General features: G+C 52.5%; 1 protein-coding gene across 1 annotated transcript in view; it reads left to right on the top strand.

Moving 5' to 3' along the window:
• Nucleotides 1-20,123, top strand: part of Acacb (acetyl-CoA carboxylase beta) — a 90,832-nt gene that overhangs the window by 31,519 nt on the left and 39,190 nt on the right. Inside the window, exons 12-24 of the mRNA XM_051161704.1 lie at nt 29-192; nt 2,506-2,656; nt 2,801-2,904; nt 4,847-4,928; nt 6,095-6,240; nt 9,125-9,275; nt 10,304-10,438; nt 13,038-13,184; nt 13,957-14,145; nt 14,756-14,818; nt 15,744-15,844; nt 16,637-16,725; nt 16,830-16,954. Of these exons, the coding sequence (XP_051017661.1) occupies nt 29-192; nt 2,506-2,656; nt 2,801-2,904; nt 4,847-4,928; nt 6,095-6,240; nt 9,125-9,275; nt 10,304-10,438; nt 13,038-13,184; nt 13,957-14,145; nt 14,756-14,818; nt 15,744-15,844; nt 16,637-16,725; nt 16,830-16,954 (1,647 nt within the window). The remainder of the gene's footprint in view (nt 1-28; nt 193-2,505; nt 2,657-2,800; nt 2,905-4,846; nt 4,929-6,094; nt 6,241-9,124; nt 9,276-10,303; nt 10,439-13,037; nt 13,185-13,956; nt 14,146-14,755; nt 14,819-15,743; nt 15,845-16,636; nt 16,726-16,829; nt 16,955-20,123) is intronic.

The raw sequence follows: 20,123 nt of genomic DNA on the forward strand, positions 1-20,123 counted from the left end.
TACCCCCCCCCCCCAATCTGGGCTCCAGGGCTTTAAGCCAAGTTCGGGGACGGTCCAGGAGCTGAACTTCCGCAGCAACAGGAATGTGTGGGGCTACTTCAGCGTGGCTGCTGCTGGAGGCTTGCACGAGTTCGCTGATTCCCAGTTTGGACACTGCTTCTCCTGGGGCGAGAACCGTGAAGAGGCCATCTCGTCAGTATCTCCCATTTACTTTACTTCCTCCCATCCCCCTCCACCCCTCCCCTCCCCTCCCCCTCCCTTCCCCTCCCCTCCCCTCCCCTCCCCTCCCCTCCTCTCCCCTCCCCTCCCCCCTCCATTCACCTCCATCCCTGCCTCCTACTTTTGTTTGTTTGTTTGTTTTTGTTTTTGTTTTTGGTTTTTTAAGATAGGGTTTTTCTGTGTAGCCTTGGCTGTTCTGGACTCACTATGTAGACCAAGCTGACCTCGAACTCACAGTGATCCGCCTGCCTGTGCTGGGATTAAAGGCGTGTGCCACCATGCCCAGCTTCTGCCTCTTACTTTTAAGAAACAAGCATTCAGAAGTGTTTGTGTACAGGCCCGATCACCAGAGTTTGACCCCAGATTCCACAAGGCTGCTGGAGAGTCCCTTGCCCCTGTATACACACACAGCAGAGAGAAGAGCCCTCTGACCCACGCAATTGTGCGCACACACCCCAAACCCTTCCCAGTGCATTTCTTGCTGTCTTAAATACTGAAGTTGAACGACAAAGTCTTTCTTTGCTGGAGACCTGCTGTGAAGAGCAGGGAGTTTACCAAGGCCACTGGGTCTTGAGCATTCAAGAGTCTAATTTCAGAGACCCCCAAACTATTCAAAGGTATCTAAAGGGTGTCAAGTATGAGGCTCAGAAGAGGACGGAGGCCCCTTAAAATGTCCTCATAAAGAGTTCCCATACCACTAGGCATGGTGGCGCACGCCTTTAATCCCAGCCCTTGGGAGGCAGAGGCAGGCGATCGCTGTGAGTTCAAGGCCAGCCTGGTCTACAAAACGAGTCCAGGACAGCCAAGGCTACACAGAGAGACCCTGTCTTGAAAAACAACCCCCCAAAAGAGTTCACATACCATCTTCACTCCTGGGGGTGCTGCTGCTCCCTGGTCTCCACCCCAAGCTTGTGAGGTGGCCAGTGTTCCCTGCTTAGTTCAAATCCTGTCACAGTAGTTTCTGCAGACTGAGAAACACGAACTAACCGTAGACCCCGTCTCTCCTTACCATCTTCCTGCCTTGACACAGGCCCAGGAAGGTGAAGTCCAGCATGTGTCGTAATTAGCCATCCCATGCTGCTAGGTAAACACTCCTCAGGGTGAAAGGCACCCAAAAGATTTGAGAGTTTTCCATTTAAAAAGTCTTAGACCCAGACCTGCTTGTTTAACCATGAACTAATTTTGTTGAGTTTGACAGTTTTGAAGATGGCGCTCCTCTGTCAGCTTAGACTAACTCATTTTGATCACCTTCTGCGGCAAGTTGCGGTCCTAGGAGAGTGAGGAGGGAGATTTGCAGCAAATGAGACTTAATTAACAGGAGGAGGTGGCCCAACTTGCTCCAAGGCTCGAGCTGTGGTACTGCCTGCAGCTGCAGCGGACTCAGGAGTTCCAACTGCTGTTAGAGTCTATAGAGGGAGGCGCTCGTCTGGGATTCTGTGATTGGCCTCTTCTATCAGTGCTGCTGGCAAGCTACCTGGGGCAAGTTGGTCTCCTGCAGTCACGTGGCTGCGTCACACTCAGATCCAGGTCTTGACACTGTGCCTGTGTGTGGCCTGTTGACACCTTTGTTTGGCCTACTGTATCTTTTGATTTTCTCATTGCTAAAACATAGCTGTTACTGCTTTCCACCCATAGCTACTCACGGCTCATGAGGCCGCTGTCACCGGTAGGAGCTTCCTTTCCAGGAATATGCTTCCTCTGGTTTTTCCCAAAAGCATTAGCTGCAGACCCACAGCCATACAGCTTGCCAGGCTGCTGAGCCAGGGGCGGCCGACACACCTGGGGAGAGCTGCGAGTGGCTCTTGTGAGAAAGGAGATTTGATAGTCCAAGGGGAACAGAGCTTGCTCTCAGCATTGTGAACTGATCATTACACGCCAGGCCAGTTAGTGATTAGACTCTGGGGCCTAAATACAGTCATAGCCACTGGCACAGTGACTGTAGCTGCTTCATGTGGAATATCTCTATGCAACCCTCAACCACTGCAGGCAGTCAGGGAGGGGGCGCGGAGTGTGTGTGTGTGTGTGTGTGTGTGTGTGTGTGTGTATGTGTGTATGTGTGTATGTCACTGCACTTTTCAGATGAGGTCACTGAGATCCCGGGTGGCTAAGTTGCTCCCGTGAAGTCACTCAGGCAGTCCACGTGGAGCTGAAGCTGAGAGCTCGGTCATCCCACCCAGAACCCACTCTTGCCCGCCGTGCCTTCAGGTGCTCTGAGAAGCGCATCACGGAACCCCCACAGGGATGCTGGGTAAGTGTGGAAACCAGGCGCGTATCTTTGGTCTCCAGGAACATGGTGATGGCTTTGAAGGAGCTGTCCATCCGGGGTGACTTCCGGACCACTGTGGAATATCTCGTTAACCTCCTGGAGACCGAGAGCTTCCAGAACAACGACATCGACACGGGTTGGCTGGACCACCTCATCGCTCAGAGGGTACAGGTGAGAAGCTGTCTTGCCTTCCTTCCCCCTGGTGGGCGTGGCTGAGCGGTCCTCCCTGGGGTGGGCGTGGCTTAGCCCCAGGGTGGGCGTGGCTGAGCCCTATACTCAGTCCCAGCGGGTACTGAGACCTGGAGTCTTTCCTAGGCAGAGAAGCCAGACATCATGCTCGGAGTGGTGTGTGGGGCCTTGAACGTGGCAGATGCGATGTTCAGAACCTGCATGACCGAATTCTTGCACTCCTTAGAGAGGTAGGGCGGACAGTTCTGTTGGTCCTCTCCTGTGATGTGTGGGCGGGGTGGACGGCGACGAGGTTTTGCTGTTGCTGTGGTTTGGAGATAGACTCTCCATATGTAGTTGGTGCTGGGGTCACAATAGGATCCTCCCTGCCGCAGCCTTTTGTGTGTTGGGACCGTACTTGATCTTCCTAGATGCCCCGGTGCTAGCATCGGGGTGAGGGTGAGTCAGCCACCAGGGACCTGGGATGCCTCTCCTTAAGGCTTGCCTTCGGCATTCTGAGGATAAACCTGTACTGCCTGGGAGAGGGGCTGGGTGTGCAGAGAGGCTTGTGGGTTGCAGGGCCCATAGGGTGGGGTGAAGCCGGCAAGGTGGTTTCTGCCTGGATCGTCGTTTGGGAGGACTGTCCCGTGCGTTGTAGGGTGACAGCCATGTCTCCTGCCAACTAGAGGTCAAGGAAGGCCCAGCAATAGGAGCAATTTGCCCTCTCTTGAAAGACAATGTCAGAAATGCTCCCACAAAAAGCATAAAAGAAAGAAAAACAGTAGTGCATGCTTGTCACCCTTGAGTGACAGTACATTCATAGCCCATGTGCTAGAGGGTGGCAGGCGCCTAGACATTTCCCCCCATTTATAAATATATAACATGTATATATTTTTAATAATTTATTTTTGCTTTATGTGCATTGATTGGTGTTTTGTCTGCATATCTATCTGTGTGAGGGTGTCAGATTCCCTGGAACTGGAGTTACAGACAGTTGTGAGCTGTCATGTGGGTGCTGGGAATTGAACGCAGGACCTCTGGAAGAGCAGCCAGTCCCCTTAACCACTGAGCCATCTCTCCAGGCCCCCTCCCATTTGTATTTTTGTGAAATGGTTTGGACATATATCCCAAGCTCACTAGCCCTCCTGACTTACCCTCCCCAGTGCCAGGCTTGCAGCCACATAATGCCCCTCGCCACGTGGGGGTTTCTTCCAGAGAGTTTGAAGCTGTTTTAAAAGTCCTGTTCCTCACTAGTTGCCAGTTCCTTTCTGGGGTCCTGTTAGCACCTTTTCGTGTACTTTATTGGGGATTCTTATATCTCTGCCTCCCTTCCAACACCCCAACACCAGGCAGGAGAGATAAGTTAGTGGGGAAAGGAAGCGTATTTTTCTTTAGCTACTTCCTGCTGTTCACGGTCATCGGGCTCCTTGGGGCAAGTGTAATCTGCCTCAGGATGTCTCCAACTTCTCATCAGACTGCATCCATAGCAACCAGGAGCAGCAGCGGGGAGCACCAGCAGCCTTCTTCTTCCTCAGAGCCCTCTCCCGCTCAGGGCTCTGGAAATTATTCCCTCTTGGAGTCCTCAGAATTAAACTGTCTGCATCTGGCACAGAGCCCCTCTCAGAGCCCACATGAGGCAAATAGTCAGCTGCTGGGGACAATCTTGAAGCGCCCCATATCCCACACCCGGGATTAAAACAAAAACATCTTTACATAACATACTGAGTTTTAAAAAAAAGATTTATTTATTTATTATGTTTATAGCACTCTGCCTGTGTGTATGGCTGCATGCCAGAAGAGGGCATCCAATCTTATTATAGATGGTTGTGAGCCACCATGTGGTGGCTGGGAATTGAACTCATGACTTCTGGAAGAGCAGTCAGTGCTCTCCAGCCCCATGACTGAGTTTTTAAAGACCTCCAAACTCCCACTACAGGGTTCATGTCCCACACCTCTAGTCAGACTATATAATAAGTTCTGTCTGGTTTGCTGATGCCCACAGAGGGCAAGAAGCCAGATGACTGGCTGCTTGGTTGATGCCGGAGCCCAGGGCTTTGCACATAGGTTCACCATTCTGCCTCAGAGCTCCACCCCAGCCTTCTCTGGGCCTTGGAGGATGTTGTTGAGCCCAAGGGGGTGCTATAGGGATCTATGCTCATCCTGGACTGACAGCAGGTCTGTCTGTCTCTTCAGGGGTCAGGTCCTCCCTGCTGACTCCCTGCTGAACATCGTGGACGTCGAGCTGATTTACGGAGGCGTCAAGTACATTCTCAAGGTAAAGGCCTGTGCATCTCTGATGGGAGTTTGTTTCATTTCTTCTGCAAACCTGGAATGCAGTCTTCATGCTGGGCTGTGAGCGGCGTGTCCCTCAGGACTTGCTGCGCGGTCCATGACTTGGAACCCTGAGCCGTCAGCATAGATTCTGAGCGGTTCCCAAAGAACGCTGAACCATCTTTCTCGCTGTCTTTTATCCCAAAGCATTTGATGTACATTTGATGTGAGACCTGCACGTGTGTTATGAAGATAACATGAACCCCAGCCGTGTAGGGGTGCAAGTGCAGAGTCTGGGCTCGGGCTCACTGCACACGCCTCCCTCCAGGGCCCCAGATCTCTTGTGAGCCGTAGCCCGCGTTCGGGTGTCTCTGTCCGTTCAGGCTCCTCTAGCAAAATACCACAGAGCAGGAGCTGTGGACAGCAGGAGGCATTGCTCACGGGCCTGACGGCACGGGTGTTCAGGGTTAAGGCACGGGCCGGTTCAGCATCTTCTGAGGGACCATTTCCTGGTTTCTACTGGGTCCCTTCCTCTGTTATGTGTCCTCATGTGCTAGAAGGGGCCAACGGAGCTCTTTGGTGTTCCTTTCAAATTTTTGAATTGAATTTGTTTATTTACTTTGTGTGTGTGTGTGTGTGTGTGTGTGTGTGTGTATCCGTGTGCATGAAGAGTACCATAGTGTGAGTGGAGATAAAAGGCACTTTCAGGAGCTGATTCTCTTCCCGCAGCGTGGGTCCCAGGGATCCAACTCAGCTTGTGAGGTCTGATAGCAAGCGCCTTTACCTGCAGCGTCCTCTCATGACCCGGGGGCCCTTTGATAAGGGTACTAAGGAGGCTCCGTCCTCATGATGTGTGTCCCTGACTGAGCGGCCCCGCTTCCTAGTGAGATCTCGTCTGAGGCTTGGTTCCAGCATAGGGATTCGGGAGGCACATATGGTCTAGTGCAATAGGTCCCTGATGACGCCTCCACAGGTGCCTCGCGTGGAGTGCAAGCCCAGTCCCTTCCAGCCACAGCAACGCTTGGAGACAGACGTTCTACAGAAGCTCAGCTCAGCCAGGGGCGGCTGCCTAGGGCCTGCGTTTGCCCACACCCAGGGCAGGAGCAGACTGTTGGATCACGTCACCGTCACAGGAGCCACGGGGGTCCTGATGTGAGGCTGTCCCCACAGGTTGCCCGGCAGTCTCTGACGATGTTCATTCTCATCATGAACGGGTGCCACATTGAGATTGATGCCCACCGGCTGAACGACGGGGGGCTGCTTCTGTCCTACGACGGCAGCAGCTACACCACCTACATGAAGGAAGAGGTGGACAGGTGCGTGAGTGCCGTGGCCCGGGCAGCATGGAGGATGCACAGCTCTTTCTCTCTGCAGGAGTTGGAATGCAAAGCTGGCCTCTGTGCAGGCCTGGGGTTCTAGATAAAGCACGCGCTGGCCCATTCTCGGGCATCTGCGGGGGAGGGTTCCCTCCTGTCTAGAGCTATATCCACCTGGCTAGAATTTGAGGGTGGGAGCTCCCAGGCACCCTCTTTATGGTTACCAGAGGGTTTAAGCCAAATAGGATATGGCAACCAACTCCGTAGCCTGCAGGCTAAGTGAGGAGGTGCCGACTGCCCAGGGTCGGAGCTGCAGGGCCCACAGCCCTAGAGGATGGGCATGGAATAGGTCCACCGTCCAGTGGCTGGTCAGTGTGGACGGTAGGGATGAGGATAACAGCACTGATAGCACCACTCCTGGGCTCCCAGCCTATGTCAGGAAGTGTCCTAGTGGGTAGAAGGATGGAGGATGCTGGACGCTTTAGGCATGGAGCGTTGCATGATGGGTAGAAGGATGCTGGATACTGGAGAATTGCATATGGGTAGAAGGATGCTAGATGCTGGAAGCTCTAGGCATGGGGCATTGCATGATGGGTAGAAGGATGGAGGATGCTGGACGCTCTAGGCATGGAGCGTTGCATGATGGGTAGAAGGATGCTGGATGCTGGAAGCTCTAGGCATGGGGCATTGCATGATGGGTAGAAGGATGCTGGATGCTGGAAGCTCTAGGCATGGGGCATTGCATGATGGGTAGAAGGATGCTGGATGCTGGAAGCTCTAGGCATGGAGCATTGCAGGATGGGTAGAAGGATGCTGGATGCTGGAAGCTCTAGGCATGGAGCATTGCATGATGGGTAGAAGGATGCTGGATGCTGGAAGCTCTAGGCATGGAGCATTGCATGATGGGTAGAAGGATGCTGGATGCTGGAAGCTCTAGGCATGGGGCATTGCATGATGGGTAGAAGGATGCTGGATGCTGGAAGCTCTAGGCATGGGGCATTGCATGATGGGTAGAAGGATGCTGGATGCTGGAAGCTCTAGGCATGGAGCATTGCATGATGGGTAGAAGGATGCTGGATGCTGGAAGCTCTAGGCATGGGGCATTGCATGATGGGTAGAAGGATGCTGGATGCTGGAAGCTCTAGGCATGGGGCATTGCATGATGGGTAGAAGGATGCTGGATGCTGGAAGCTCTAGGCATGGAGCATTGCATGATGGGTAGAAGGATGCTGGATGCTGGAAGCTCTAGGCATGGAGCATTGCATGATGGGTAGAAGGATGCTAGATGATGGAAGCTCTAGGCATGGAGCATTGCATGATGGGTAGAAGGATGCTAGATGATGGAAGCTCTAGGCATGGAGCATTGCATGATGGGTAGAAGGATGCTGGATGCTGGAAGCTCTAGGCATGGGGCATTGCATGATGGGTAGAAGGATGCTGGATGCTGGAAGCTCTAGGCATGGGGCATTGCATGATGGGTAGAAGGATGCTGGATGCTGGAAGCTCTAGGCATGGAGCATTGCATGATGGGTAGAAGGATGCTGGATGCTGGAAGCTCTAGGCATGGAGCATTGCATGATGGGTAGAAGGATGCTAGATGCTGGAAGCTCTAGGCATGGAGCATTGCATGATGGGTAGAAGGATGCTAGATGCTGGAAGCTCTAGGCATGGAGCATTGCATGATGGGTAGAAGGATGCTGGATGCTGGAAGCTCTAGGCATGGGGCATTGCATGATGGGTAGAAGGATGCTGGATGCTGGAAGCTCTAGGCATGGGGCATTGCATGATGGGTAGAAGGATGCTAGATGATGGAAGCTCTAGGCATGGGGCATTGCATGATGGGTAGAAGGATGCTGGATGCTGGAAGCTCTAGGCATGGAGCGTTGCATGATGGGTAGAAGGATGCTGGATGCTGGAAGCTCTAGGCATGGAGCGTTGCATGATGGGTAGAAGGATGCTAGATGCTGGAAGCTCTAGGCATGGGGCATTGCATGATGGGTAGAAGGATGCTGGATGCTGGAAGCTCTAGGCATGGGGCATTGCATGATGGGTAGAAGGATGCTGGATGCTGGAAGCTCTAGGCATGGAGCGTTGCATGATGGGTAGAAGGATGCTAGATGCTGGAAGCTCTAGGCATGGGGCATTGCATGATGGGTAGAAGGATGCTGGATGCTGGAAGCTCTAGGCATGGGGCATTGCATGATGGGTAGAAGGATGCTGGATGCTGGAAGCTCTAGGCATGGGGCATTGCATGATGGGTAGAAGGATGCTGGATGCTGGAAGCTCTAGGCATGGAGCATTGCATGATGGGTCCAGATAACTCCAGCTCCCATTTGGCTGACCATGCTGAGGTCACAGTGGTACATAGATGACCCAGGCAGAGGAGGTCACACAGACCTTCGCCAAAGAGAACTAATTGTGGAGGGTGTGCGTGTGTTAGAGCCCACTCCTGGAAGTTAGGTTGCTGACGGGGCCTCCTTTCTCAGTCCCTAATATTTTAGAAGAAGGTAGGTTAGAGCCGTACCTGAGTGGCACTTAAACTGTCTTCTAACCATGTTCTATCAGCTAAGGATAGTCAAGATTCTTGCAGGCTCTGCCCCAAAGCCTGCCTCTCTCAGCTAAGTTAAACTGATTTAGAATTAGTTGAGTTGGTGAATAGGATTGATTGATTGATGATTGATTGATTGATTGATTGACTTCCCTGTGCCAGGCCCTGGGGAGTATGTCAGTAATAGAAACTAGTGTTCAGGCAGAAGAAATAAAGGCCCTAACATCTCCCACAGGGTGACAGAATGCCTGCCCTAGGAAAAGGGAAAGTCCCTGAAAGTCTGGCTCCCTTGCTGGGCCTCATCTGTCTCCTCCATCCCACTCCCCAACCCCGTAGTTACCGGATCACTATCGGCAATAAGACGTGTGTGTTTGAAAAGGAGAGCGACCCCACAGTCCTGAGATCCCCCTCGGCTGGGAAGTTGACACAGTACACCGTGGAGGACGGAGAGCACGTTGAAGCTGGGAGCAGCTACGCCGAGATGGAGGTAGAGTCTCCACTGGGGCTGTGGGTCTGCAGCCCTGAAACCTGTCCCTCAGCCAGCTGGCCTCGGTGCTCTCCTTGGCCTGTGAGGCTCAGCCTAGACTCCACTTTTAAAAAAGAGTTCAGATCGGGCTGGGCGTGGTGGCGCATGCCTCTAATCCCAGCACTCGGGAAGCAGAGCCAGGTGGATTTCTGTGAGTTCAAGGACAGCCAGCTCTACAGAGTGAGTCCAGGACAGCCAGGACTACACAGAGAAACCCTGTCTCGAAAAACCAAAACAAACAACAAAAGAGCTCAGATCATTCACATCTCCTGGAAAGGCATGATGGCGCACGTCTTTAATCCCAGCACTCAGGGAGGCAAAGCCTGGTCTACAGAGTGAGTTCTGCAATAGCCAGGGCTGCACAGTGAAACTATGTCTTGAAAAACAAAAGCAAAACAAAGAACTGCTTAGTAATGGTGATAGCAATGATCAAAACCACAGGCCTGGAGCTGGAGAGATGGCTCAGAGGTTAAGAGCACTGTCCGTTCTTCTAAAGGTCCTGAGTTCAATCCCCAGCATCCCCATGGTGGCTCACAACCTTCTTCTGGCCTGCAGGCGTACATGCAGGCTGAATACTGCATACATAATAAATAATAAATAAATCTTAAAAAAAAAAAAACCCACAGGCCTCACTGACTGAGCACAGTCCACTCAACCGGTGCTGATCTAAGGGTGTTGAATGCACACGCACGCACACACACGCACGCACACATGCACACACTCTCTGAGGCTCTCTCCCTCTCTTTCCCCTCTCCCCTTTCCCTTCTCTCTTGACCCTGAGAAGCCCGCCTTGTCTTCTCCTGCCCAGCCATTGGCTGTTCAGCTCTTTATTAACCAATCAGAAGCGATGGAGAACAGTTTCTACACCACATTGAGACAGGAGATGCTTCATACTGACCCCAATGCCAGTGTCGCCTGCGGCCAGCTCTCTGGGGCACAGACCTCAGCATCTGAAGAACCCGCCCCGACACTGCGACCTGTTCACACAGGTGATGAAGATGATCATGACGCTGAGTGTGCAGGAGAGCGGCCGGGTGAGGTACATCAAGCGCCCGGGGGTGATCCTGGAGGCCGGCTGCGTGGTGGCGAGGCTAGAACTGGACGATGCTTCAAAAGTGCACGCGGTACGTGGCGCATGGTCCCGCTGTGTCACCCCAGAGTCGCTCCGCACCTGACTGCTTCATTCGCAGACACGCTCAGCTCAGGTGACGATGTGACGCTGAAGCTCCCGGCAGCCGCGCCCTTGCCACTTCCGTTTCCTTCACAGCTCTTCATCTTGCTTGGAGTAAAGACCAAAAACCAAGCAGCACCCCCCACCCCCCAACCTGTGGTTTTCCCTCTCTTCGCTCCCTACAGTCTTACGGTTTTCCTCTATCCCTACCTCCCCCCTCAATGTCTGTGCTTTTCTCTCTGTCCCTCTCTTCAGGGGTGCACAGAAGCCCCCCGCCTGGAGCCTGTTCCCTCTGCTGGAAGGACCTGCCCAGGCAGTGCGGCAGCTCCCCCTAACCCTTAGGAGACTGTACTCATTTCTCACCCGCCCATGAAGCTGGCTTTATGTTTTTCTTTCTCTCTCTTTCAGTGCTGGGGATAAATCCAAGGTCTTGATTGTGCCTGACAAGCATTGAGCTACACCCCAGCCCTTGGAAATTTTATTTTAGTTGTTGTTGTACGTTCTTGTGTGCCATTGTGTGTGAGTAGAGGTCGAAGGACAACCTTGGGGAGTTGGCTCTGTCCTACTGTGGGTTCTGACTTGTGTGGTAATCTTACCTGCTGCGCTATCTCACCACCCCCACCCCCGCCCCCACCCCACATATATGCACATATACACACACACACACACACACACACACACACACACACACATATATGGTCCTGCTGTGTAGCGCAGGCTGGCCTTGGGCTCACCAAACAGCCCATTCTGGGTTTGAATTCAAGGTCCTTTTGCCTCTGCATTCCAATGTAGTTGTACCCCATTATGCCAGGCTCTGTGAGCCATCTGGGTCCACCCTTAAAATATTATTTTGTTCAATTAGTATGTGTTATATAACCAGGTTTTACCTCTTCTACAGCTTTAGAGTCATAGGACTACAGATCACACGCAGGGCTCTCATGCTCCATGCATCCAGTTCCCTGCTGTTAATTTGACAGTGTTTATTGCTAATTGCTGTCCATGTATCTGCTAATGAGATGCATGGCTAACATGATGTGTTATTCATATTTCCTGTGCTTAAATATACGCAGCTTATTATCTTCACTTCTCTCTTGTCTTTCGCTCTCCGTGTGTGTGTGTGTGTGTGTGTGTGTGTGTGTTGTAGTGTCTGTGTCCACATGCAGGGGATGGAACCCAGGGCTTCAAGCACACTGGGCACCCTCCCTGCTGAGGCCCTGCACCGGCCACACTGGGCACCCTCCCTGCTGAGGCCCTGCACCGGCCACACTGGGCACCCTCCACGCTGAGGCCCTGCACCGGCCACACTGGGCGCCCTCCCCGCTGAGGCCCTGCACCGGCCACACTGGGCGCCCTCCCTGCTGAGGCCCTGCACCGGCCACACTGGGCGCCCTCCCTGCTGAGCCCCTGCACCGGCCACACTGGGCACCCTCCCCGCTGAGCCCCTGCACCGGCCACACTGGGCGCCCTCCCCGCTGAGCCCCTGCACCCTCCCTGCCTTGCCGTTTTTGCTGTTGGCCATTCAGGGTGCTAAACCTGCATTGTTGAGCAGCCATCACCACTGCTCAGAACCCTTTCTTTCTCACAAAACTAAAACCTCTGCCGACCAGATACTGAGTTTCTGCTCCCTCTTCATCTAGCCAACCAGGAGTCTGCATCCCCTCCCCGCCCCACCCCCCCGGGGATCCCACTGTTCAGAATACAGGAACCACACAGAACTTGCCACTTTGTCACTAGCTGATTTCGCTTAGCATATAGCTCAGTGGCACAGCACGTGCTTTGCACGTACAAGGCCCGAGGTTCAAGTGCCAGGGCCACACAGAAATAGAACAGTTGGGGCCAGAGAGGTGGCTTAGTGATTAAGAGCAGTTGCTGCTTGCAGAGGACCTGGGTTCAGTTCCCAGCACCCATGTCCGACAGCTCACAACCAGTGTGCCTCTTCTCTCCAAGGGCACTTGTACACGTGTGCACCTACCCCACTCCCGCATGCACATAATTAAAATAAATCTTAATTTCAAAATAAAAAATTTTAAAAGGCATGGTGGCACAGGCCTGCAATCCCAGTCCTCAGGATACGGGAGCATGAGAAACATGAGTTCGAGGCTGGCCTGTGCCGTGTAGTGGAAACAGTCTGCAGAAGTTCAGGGCCAGAGCCAACCAGGAAAACCAAAAAGAGAATGAGGATACACCTCATCAAAAAGGAAATCAGAGTGAAAATGGACTCCTTTAAAATTGTTTGGGGGTATAACTTGCCAAATTTGTGCCATTTGCAAAGGGGATAATTTGAAAACCCTGGATCCAGATTTGAACTTAGTAATGTTGGGATCCTAGGATCATACTCTCTCTTTTTCTTTCTGATGCTTCAAGTGAGTGTGCTGGTGGATTTCAGGTCAGTCTTTTGCCTGGGTCTGTGTGTGACCTGTCCTCGTGTGTCACAGGCTCCCTGGTCTGTGTGTGACCTGTCCTCGTGTGTCTCAGGCTCCCTGGTCTGTGTGTGACCTGTCCTGTCTCATAGGCTCCCTGGTCTGTGTGTGACCTGTCCTTCTGTCTCACAGGCACAGCCGTTCACAGGGGAGCTCCCTGCCCAGCAGACTCTGCCCATCCTTGGGGAGAAACTACATCAAGTGTTCCACGGTGTCCTGGAAAATCTAACCAATGTCATGAGTGGCTACTGCCTGCCAGAGCCTTTCTTCAGCATAAAGGTAAAAGCCTGCAACCTGGCGTGCCCAGGGCCCTGCGTGGAGCCGGGAAGGGTTGCAACATCATTGCAGGAGGGCCTTCTTACCCAGCTGAGTGGCTCTGGGGGACGTAAATGACCTCTGTTTTCATTGCAACTGCAAATGGGGAGAACAGTCACTTTCCCTGCTTGCTATGGCTGTCTCTGAAAAAAAAAAAAAAAGAAAAGAAAAATAGGTAAAGACTGCAAAAAAAAAAAAAAAAAAAAAAAATTGCTCAGTGGCCCAGTCCTTTGCTCTTCCAGAGGACCCAAGTTCAGTGGGATCCCAGTGCTCATGTGAGACAGCTCACTAGCCTGTGACTCGAGCTCCAGGGCATCCAATGCCTTCTTCTGGCCGTGGAGGGCCCCGTATTTATGTGCACACCCCATATGCAGACACAAACACATGCATATAATTTTTACATGCACATAATTTAAAAACAATAAAAATAAATTTAAAAAGAAAATGGGTGGAGAAAGGTTTTTGGATTTTACTTAGCGCTAAGCATAAGCTTGTCATATGATCTTATTTGTTCCCTGATGACATGCAGGCTTTCTAGTTCCTGAGAGAGGGACACAGGGCCCCCCTATGTGGGGAGACTGGGAACACTCCGCTCTAGGTTGCCTCAGAGGCTGCTGGGCCTACACCTCCTCCATTGGAGGTTATAGCCTGAGTGGGTTGAGTTGGGTGGCCGCCCAGGGCAAATGGTGGTGCCCGCACGTACGAGGTGGTGGCTGATGTCACTGTCGCTCTACAGCTGAAGGAGTGGGTCCAGAAGCTCATGATGACACTCCGGCACCCGTCTCTGCCTCTTCTGGAGCTGCAGGAGATCATGACCAGTGTGGCAGGCCGCATCCCCGCACCCGTGGAGAAGGCAGTCCGCAGGGTGATGGCCCAGTATGCCGGCAACATTACTTCAGTGCTCTGCCAGTTCCCCAGCCAGCAGGTGCGTGCCCCGGCCAGCTCTGGCCACCACTAGCCAACTCCGACCAGCACCAACCAGCCCCGGCCAGGCACACCTATCTGTGCCGTTTCCTTGTCTGGCCTCTCTGCAGCTGAGCTAACACTAACTGTTGTGGCCCACGGTTTCTTCTTAACCTTTTCTGTAGAACTCCAGTGGTTTCTCCCACGGGTCAGGAGTTTGAGGTGCACCCCAGTCCCCAGGCCTCACTCCAACAGCTCGGGGTCACGGGGAAGTCAGGGTACAGGCAGAACTAACTCTGTCCCTGCCCAGGCTGGCTTGCTCGAATCATTAGCCCCAGAATCTTGTTCCTGGGTCCCAGGTTTTGAAGTCCATAGCTATGGGCCTCCTGCGTCTTAGGAACGGAAATCGTTAGTATGTACATCCTGTCAGTATAAAAACTGTCCACTCCCTCTGGCCTGTATAGTTTGCCTTTGAGCATATGAAGGTCAGTTTTCCCTTCTGACCTCACCATTCTCTCCTGCTGACCTCCCCGACCCTCCTCCACACACCATAGCCATTTGAGGTGCTAGGTCAGGCCGTTCCCGAGGTCAACAATTCTAAAGGTTGAAATTGTTTGTCTTGTTTTTTGCAGTGCTGGGCCTCAGGCATGCTAGGCAAGCACTCTCCCACTGAGCTACATCCCGAGCTCCTGAAGGTTGGAACACTGTTCAGCCATATAGAGGAATGACGTTCTGAGCCCCGTGCTCCCACATGGACGAGCCTTATGCTAAGGGACGGGAGCTGGTCCAAAGAGATGTCCGGAACAGGCAACCAGTGTAGAAAGGGCGCTACCAGTGGCTGCCAGCTGGCGGGGAGGGGCCGGGGGAGGCAAGGACCAGCGGCTTGGAGAGGAGAGCAGGGCGCAGTTGAGTGACAGGCTTCCCTCTGAGTGTATACATCACAGCTGGGGTAGCAAGGAAGTTGTATCCCGACCAAAAGTAATGAGGCCACATTCAAAAAAGGATGCATTTGGAACCTTTCTGGAGTTTTTCATTAATGCAAGTTTTAGGTCTTCTTCTTCTTCTTCTTTTTTTTATAAATCCCCCTTTTTGGGGGGGGTGGGGTGCTGTGAGATGACTCAGCAGGTAGAGATGCTTGCCAACCAAGTATGGTGACCTCAGAGCCCACATAACGGTAGAAGGAGAGAAACATTGGCCTCTACGTGGGCCGTGGCACACGTAGCCCCGTGCGTATATCTCGTACGCACACGCCCCAGTAATTTCAAAAAGTGAACAATCCAGTCACATGAACTCTAATAGAAAGAGTTCTCCCTCCTGCACCCACACTTTATCTGGACACCCCTTCCTCCTGTCTAGGGTCCTATTGTCACATCTTTGTGTGATCATTGGCCTTCTGAGCTCCTGGGTCCCCAGAGAGGCACTGAGGGAGTGAACAGGGCTGTTATGGAGAGGCCAGGGGGCTTGGGTCTTTGAGTATAACCAGGCTGGGACCTCCCTGGGAGCTTGTGGTGGGTCCCACATAATACACCTCCCTCCCCTAACCTCCCCCCCCCACCTCCACCCCCCCGTAGCGGATCATGTAGCTGGCAGTGGCCCGACCTGCTCTGTGTTCTTATCCAGATAGCCACCATCCTGGACTGCCATGCCGCCACCCTGCAGCGGAAGGCGGACCGCGAGGTCTTCTTTATGAACACACAAAGCATCGTGCAGCTGGTGCAGAGGCAAGTGTGCCCTGGGCCCGCTAGGGTCCTCAGTAGCCTGTGGGAAACCCCGGCTCAACCCCTTGCACGGGGAGGGAGAGGCGGAAAGGAAACCCAGGCCCCATGTGTAGAAGAGAAAAAACATGTGGAGGGTTACCACATGGCCGTTATCTCGAAAAGGAAGAGAAATATACAAAAAAGGTTTTGGCAAAGCCTCTCCAAGTTTGGCTTTTGAGGATATCCTTGTTTGTTGCAGAGGCAGTTCGAAATTTTTTTTTTGTGGGGTTAAAATCTGTTAAAATTGGCTTTGCTCTGTTAGTAGCTCAGGTTTCCTTTCTCTCTGGGCCTGAGCAGGTGCTTCTGGGGGCCTGGGGCTCGGTCCCAGCCCAGTCTGCAGGCTAGTGATAGAGAAGCCGTGGCTCCTGAGGATATGGAGTGGACCCCAGATGCTTTATAACTCTCCTTCCTGCCCCTCCTCCCCTCCTCCTCCCCCGTCCTCTCTCTCTCATTCCTCCTTTCCTGCCTCCCTTCCTCCCCTCCTCCTCTTCCTCCTCTGTCTTGCAAAGCTGATTGTAACCAGGGCTCTCCCACTAAGCTGCATCATCGCAGCCCTTGGTCTTCTGAGGCAGTGTCTCCCTGTACAGTGCAGGCCACCCTCCAAACTCAAATCCTCGTAGGCAGCCTGCTCTGGCAGGCATGACCCTCCTTCGCGGTGCTCCCTTCCCCGGCTTACAGCCATAAAAGCTCTAGCTCAGACGGCTTGGTGTTCAGGAGGTGGCGGGCACGGTGACAGGGTTGTGTTTGGCTCCCCAGATACCGCAGCGGGACCCGCGGCTACATGAAGGCTGTGGTGCTGGATCTCCTGAGGAGATACCTGAACGTGGAGCATCACTTCCAGCAAGGCAAGAGACACCGTGTGCCACCGGTGTCAGCCGCAAGCTCTGGGCAGGGCAAGTTGGGAGGTGTCCCCGCCTCACCCTTCTCAGTCTCCTGTCTGCCCCCGCAGCCCACTATGACAAGTGCGTGATCAACCTGAGGGAGCAGTACAAACCGGACATGACCCAGGTGCTGGACTGCATCTTCTCCCACTCGCAGGTGGCCAAGAAGAACCAACTGGTCATCCTGCTGATCGTAAGATGGGGCCCCGGGTGGGGGTGGGGCAGGGGCTTTTTCTCTCTCCTTCCTCTCCCCCCCATCTCCCCCCTCCCCCCTCCCCTCCCTCCATCCCCTCTTTCAGTTGTGGCATGGAACACAGTCCTACGCAGGCCAGGCAAGTGCTCTGTCACAAAGTCACATCCCCAGCCTAGTCCCCAACTATTTTCTAGAAAGGGCCAGAAAGAAAAGACTTAGAGTTTTCAAGTGGTTTGGTCTTTGACCTAGCTATTTGATTTCTCCATTGCTTTACGGTATGGCTGCACAGTAAAACTTTATTCATAACAATAGGCAGCAACACAAAGCACCTGTCCTGTGCCAGCCCGTTTGGTTGCTTTAAAAACATATTAATTAGTTTTAAAGGTTATATACTAAATTCATTTTTTTTATTAAAAATTTATTTATTATGTATACAGTATTCTGCCTGCATGCCAGAAGAGGGCACCAGATCTCATTATAGATGGTTATGAGCCACCACGTGTTTGCTGGGAATTGAACTCAGGACCTTTGGAAGAGTGGTCAGTGCTCTTAACCTCTGAGCCATCTCTCCAGCCCCTAAATTCATTTATTATTGTTGTTGTTGTTATTGATGTTAGGGCTCCTTGTGTGGCTCAGGCTGGCTCTAGAGAGAACCTTCTGCTTCGGTTCTCAAGCACCCAGGTGGTGGTGGTGGTGCACGCTTCAATCCCGAGGCAGAGGCAGGCAGATCCCTGTGAGTTCAAGGCCAGCATGGTCTACAAAAAAAAGTTCCAGGACAGCCAGGATTTATACAGAGAAACCTTGTCTCAAAAAGCAAAAACGAAAAAATGAACAAACAAAAGCAAAAACGAACAAACCAACAACCAAACTCCAACAATAAAAAGTTCATGTCCACATTTGGGTACGTCTTTGAGAAGCCTGCATCCATAGCTGGGTGGTGTAACGCACGCCTTTAATCCCAGCACTCAGGAGGCAGAGGCGGGCGGATCTCTGAGTTGGAGGCCAGCCTGGTCTATGGAGTGAGTTCGGGGTCATCCAGGGGTGCACAGAGAGACCCTGTCTCAAAAAACAAAGCAAAACAAGCCTGGTCTACAAAGCAAGTCCAGGACAGCCAAGGCTAACACAGAGAGACCCTTTCTCGAAAAACCAAAACCAAACCAAACAACAACAAAAATAAAAATAAAAAAGAAAGAAAGAAAAAAAGAAAGACAAGATTCCCAGCAGTTGGGCCTGGTGCACCCTTGTACCCCATCACTACTAAGTTCTCTCCAACTCCAAGACATGGACTGTTGTCACCGCCTTTGGCAGAGCACAGAGAGCTGAGGCTGCATATGTTGGGGCTCTCAGCTGCTGGTGCAGAGTGAGGGTTTGAAGCCACCGCGTGCTCCCGGAGTGTGATCTGCTAGCCTGGGCCAGCTGGGTCCTAGCTGTCACAATAGGCCTTTCATTTTGCCTTCTTAGAAAAGTGTGTGTGTGTGTGTTTTCTCCCTTATTTTTTCCCTAAGCGATAATTAGCAGTATTTCATAATTGAAGACTTTTCTTTGATAATCTGCTTTTAAAGGAAAAAGCAAATGTGCCAACATGGTAAAGTTCTGAAAGTAGTGACTCAAGGTGGTCAGCTCAGAGGCCTTCAGCTAAGGGGTCTTCAGCTCAGAGGCCTTCAGCTGAGGGGTCTTCGGCACAGGGGTCTTGATTACTTGTGTAATTTTGAAGTTTTTCAATGTTCATTTTGGGGGAAGGTGTTTCCAAAGTGACTGCTGTGTAGCTGGGACTGGAAGCTGAAGTCCAGGGAGAGCCACACCCTTTGGGGGGTCCCAAGGCTAAGGAAATCCACCCGAGGATGGAGACTGCCCGTGAGTCCCATTTGCAGCCAGAGGCTGTTTCAGTTAAGCTGTGGACTCAGGTCAGGTCTGGGTGTGGTGGGCACGCCTTTAATCCTAGCACTTGGAGTTAAACTCTGTGAGACCAGCCTGGTCTACATAGTGAGTTCCAAGCCAGCCAGGGCGACATGGTGAGTAAGATCTCTAGACAGACAGACAGACAGACAGGCAGGCCTAGTCTGTGGGTTAGCCTGATGCTGTTTGCTCCTGTGTACATCATGACTTCCCTGACCATGAATTTCCTACATGCCACACAGTCAGCCGGGAGAAAACAATGGGATGGTCCAGCTCAGGCAACGGGGCCTTTCCTTAGAAGGCTGAGCCTGATGCCCTAGCCATGGTCAGAGGGGTCATACAGATGAGACCCATGGTTTCTTCCAGCTTTTGATTCTAGATGCTGTCAAAATGGCGGCAAGGTTACCTTAAGCACTCCTGACTACGGTGACGGGGACTTTCCAGTGCAGCAGTGACCCTGGAGTGAATTCTGATTTCTAGTCTGGTTTCTCAGAGCCATTCGGCAATCATAGGGTGTTAGTGACAATGAAGATAGAACTTAATGCTGTCAGTGAAATTGTGTGATGCCAGCTGCTTCCTAGACATGAACAAGAAAGGAAAAGAATATTCTGAATTTTCGTATGTGGAGGGTGTGGACCTCATGTTGTAAAGTGCACCGGTGTGCATGCATGCTTGAATGCAGGTGTCCACAGAGGCCACAAGAGGGCGCCAGAGCCCCTGGAGTTGGAGTCTTCGGTGGTGGTGATGAGCTCTCTGACTGTGCTGGGAACCTAACACAGGCCCTCTGCAAGATCATTAAATGTTCTTTTTGAATGTCTTAGGAAGTCTTGTTGCTGGATAGTACCCAAGCTCTGTGCTCTTCTTGCAGCCACAGGGATGGGAGGAGGGTAAGAGCAATGCAACAGCTGTCTGGTCCATTGGGATTGAGAGGGAGAGATTGATAGAAGCATTGAGGGCTTGTTATGATTGGGACAATGCAAGCATATAGGTGAGAGGTGACAAGGTGCCTTGGAGGTCAATGTGGGCGGATACAGGTGGTGGATGCCAGTGGCTCAGCAACCCTGCTTCTTCGAGTCACAAATCCATCTCCAGTGGATGTTTAGGGAGCCCCCTTCTCTGAGATGTCCCCAAGCCCCCCTTAGAGTGAGGACGGGAGGAAACACAGGGACTGTATGCAATCAGTACCATCTGCTCCTCACTCTGCAGAAGGGACACTTGGCCGGACCCCGAGATGGGCTCAGTGGATAGAGCTGGTTGCACATGTGTGAGGAAC

The sequence above is a fragment of the Acomys russatus genome, chromosome 19 (genome assembly GCF_903995435.1).
Source record: "Acomys russatus chromosome 19, mAcoRus1.1, whole genome shotgun sequence".
Classification (NCBI taxonomy): Eukaryota; Metazoa; Chordata; class Mammalia; order Rodentia; family Muridae; genus Acomys; species Acomys russatus.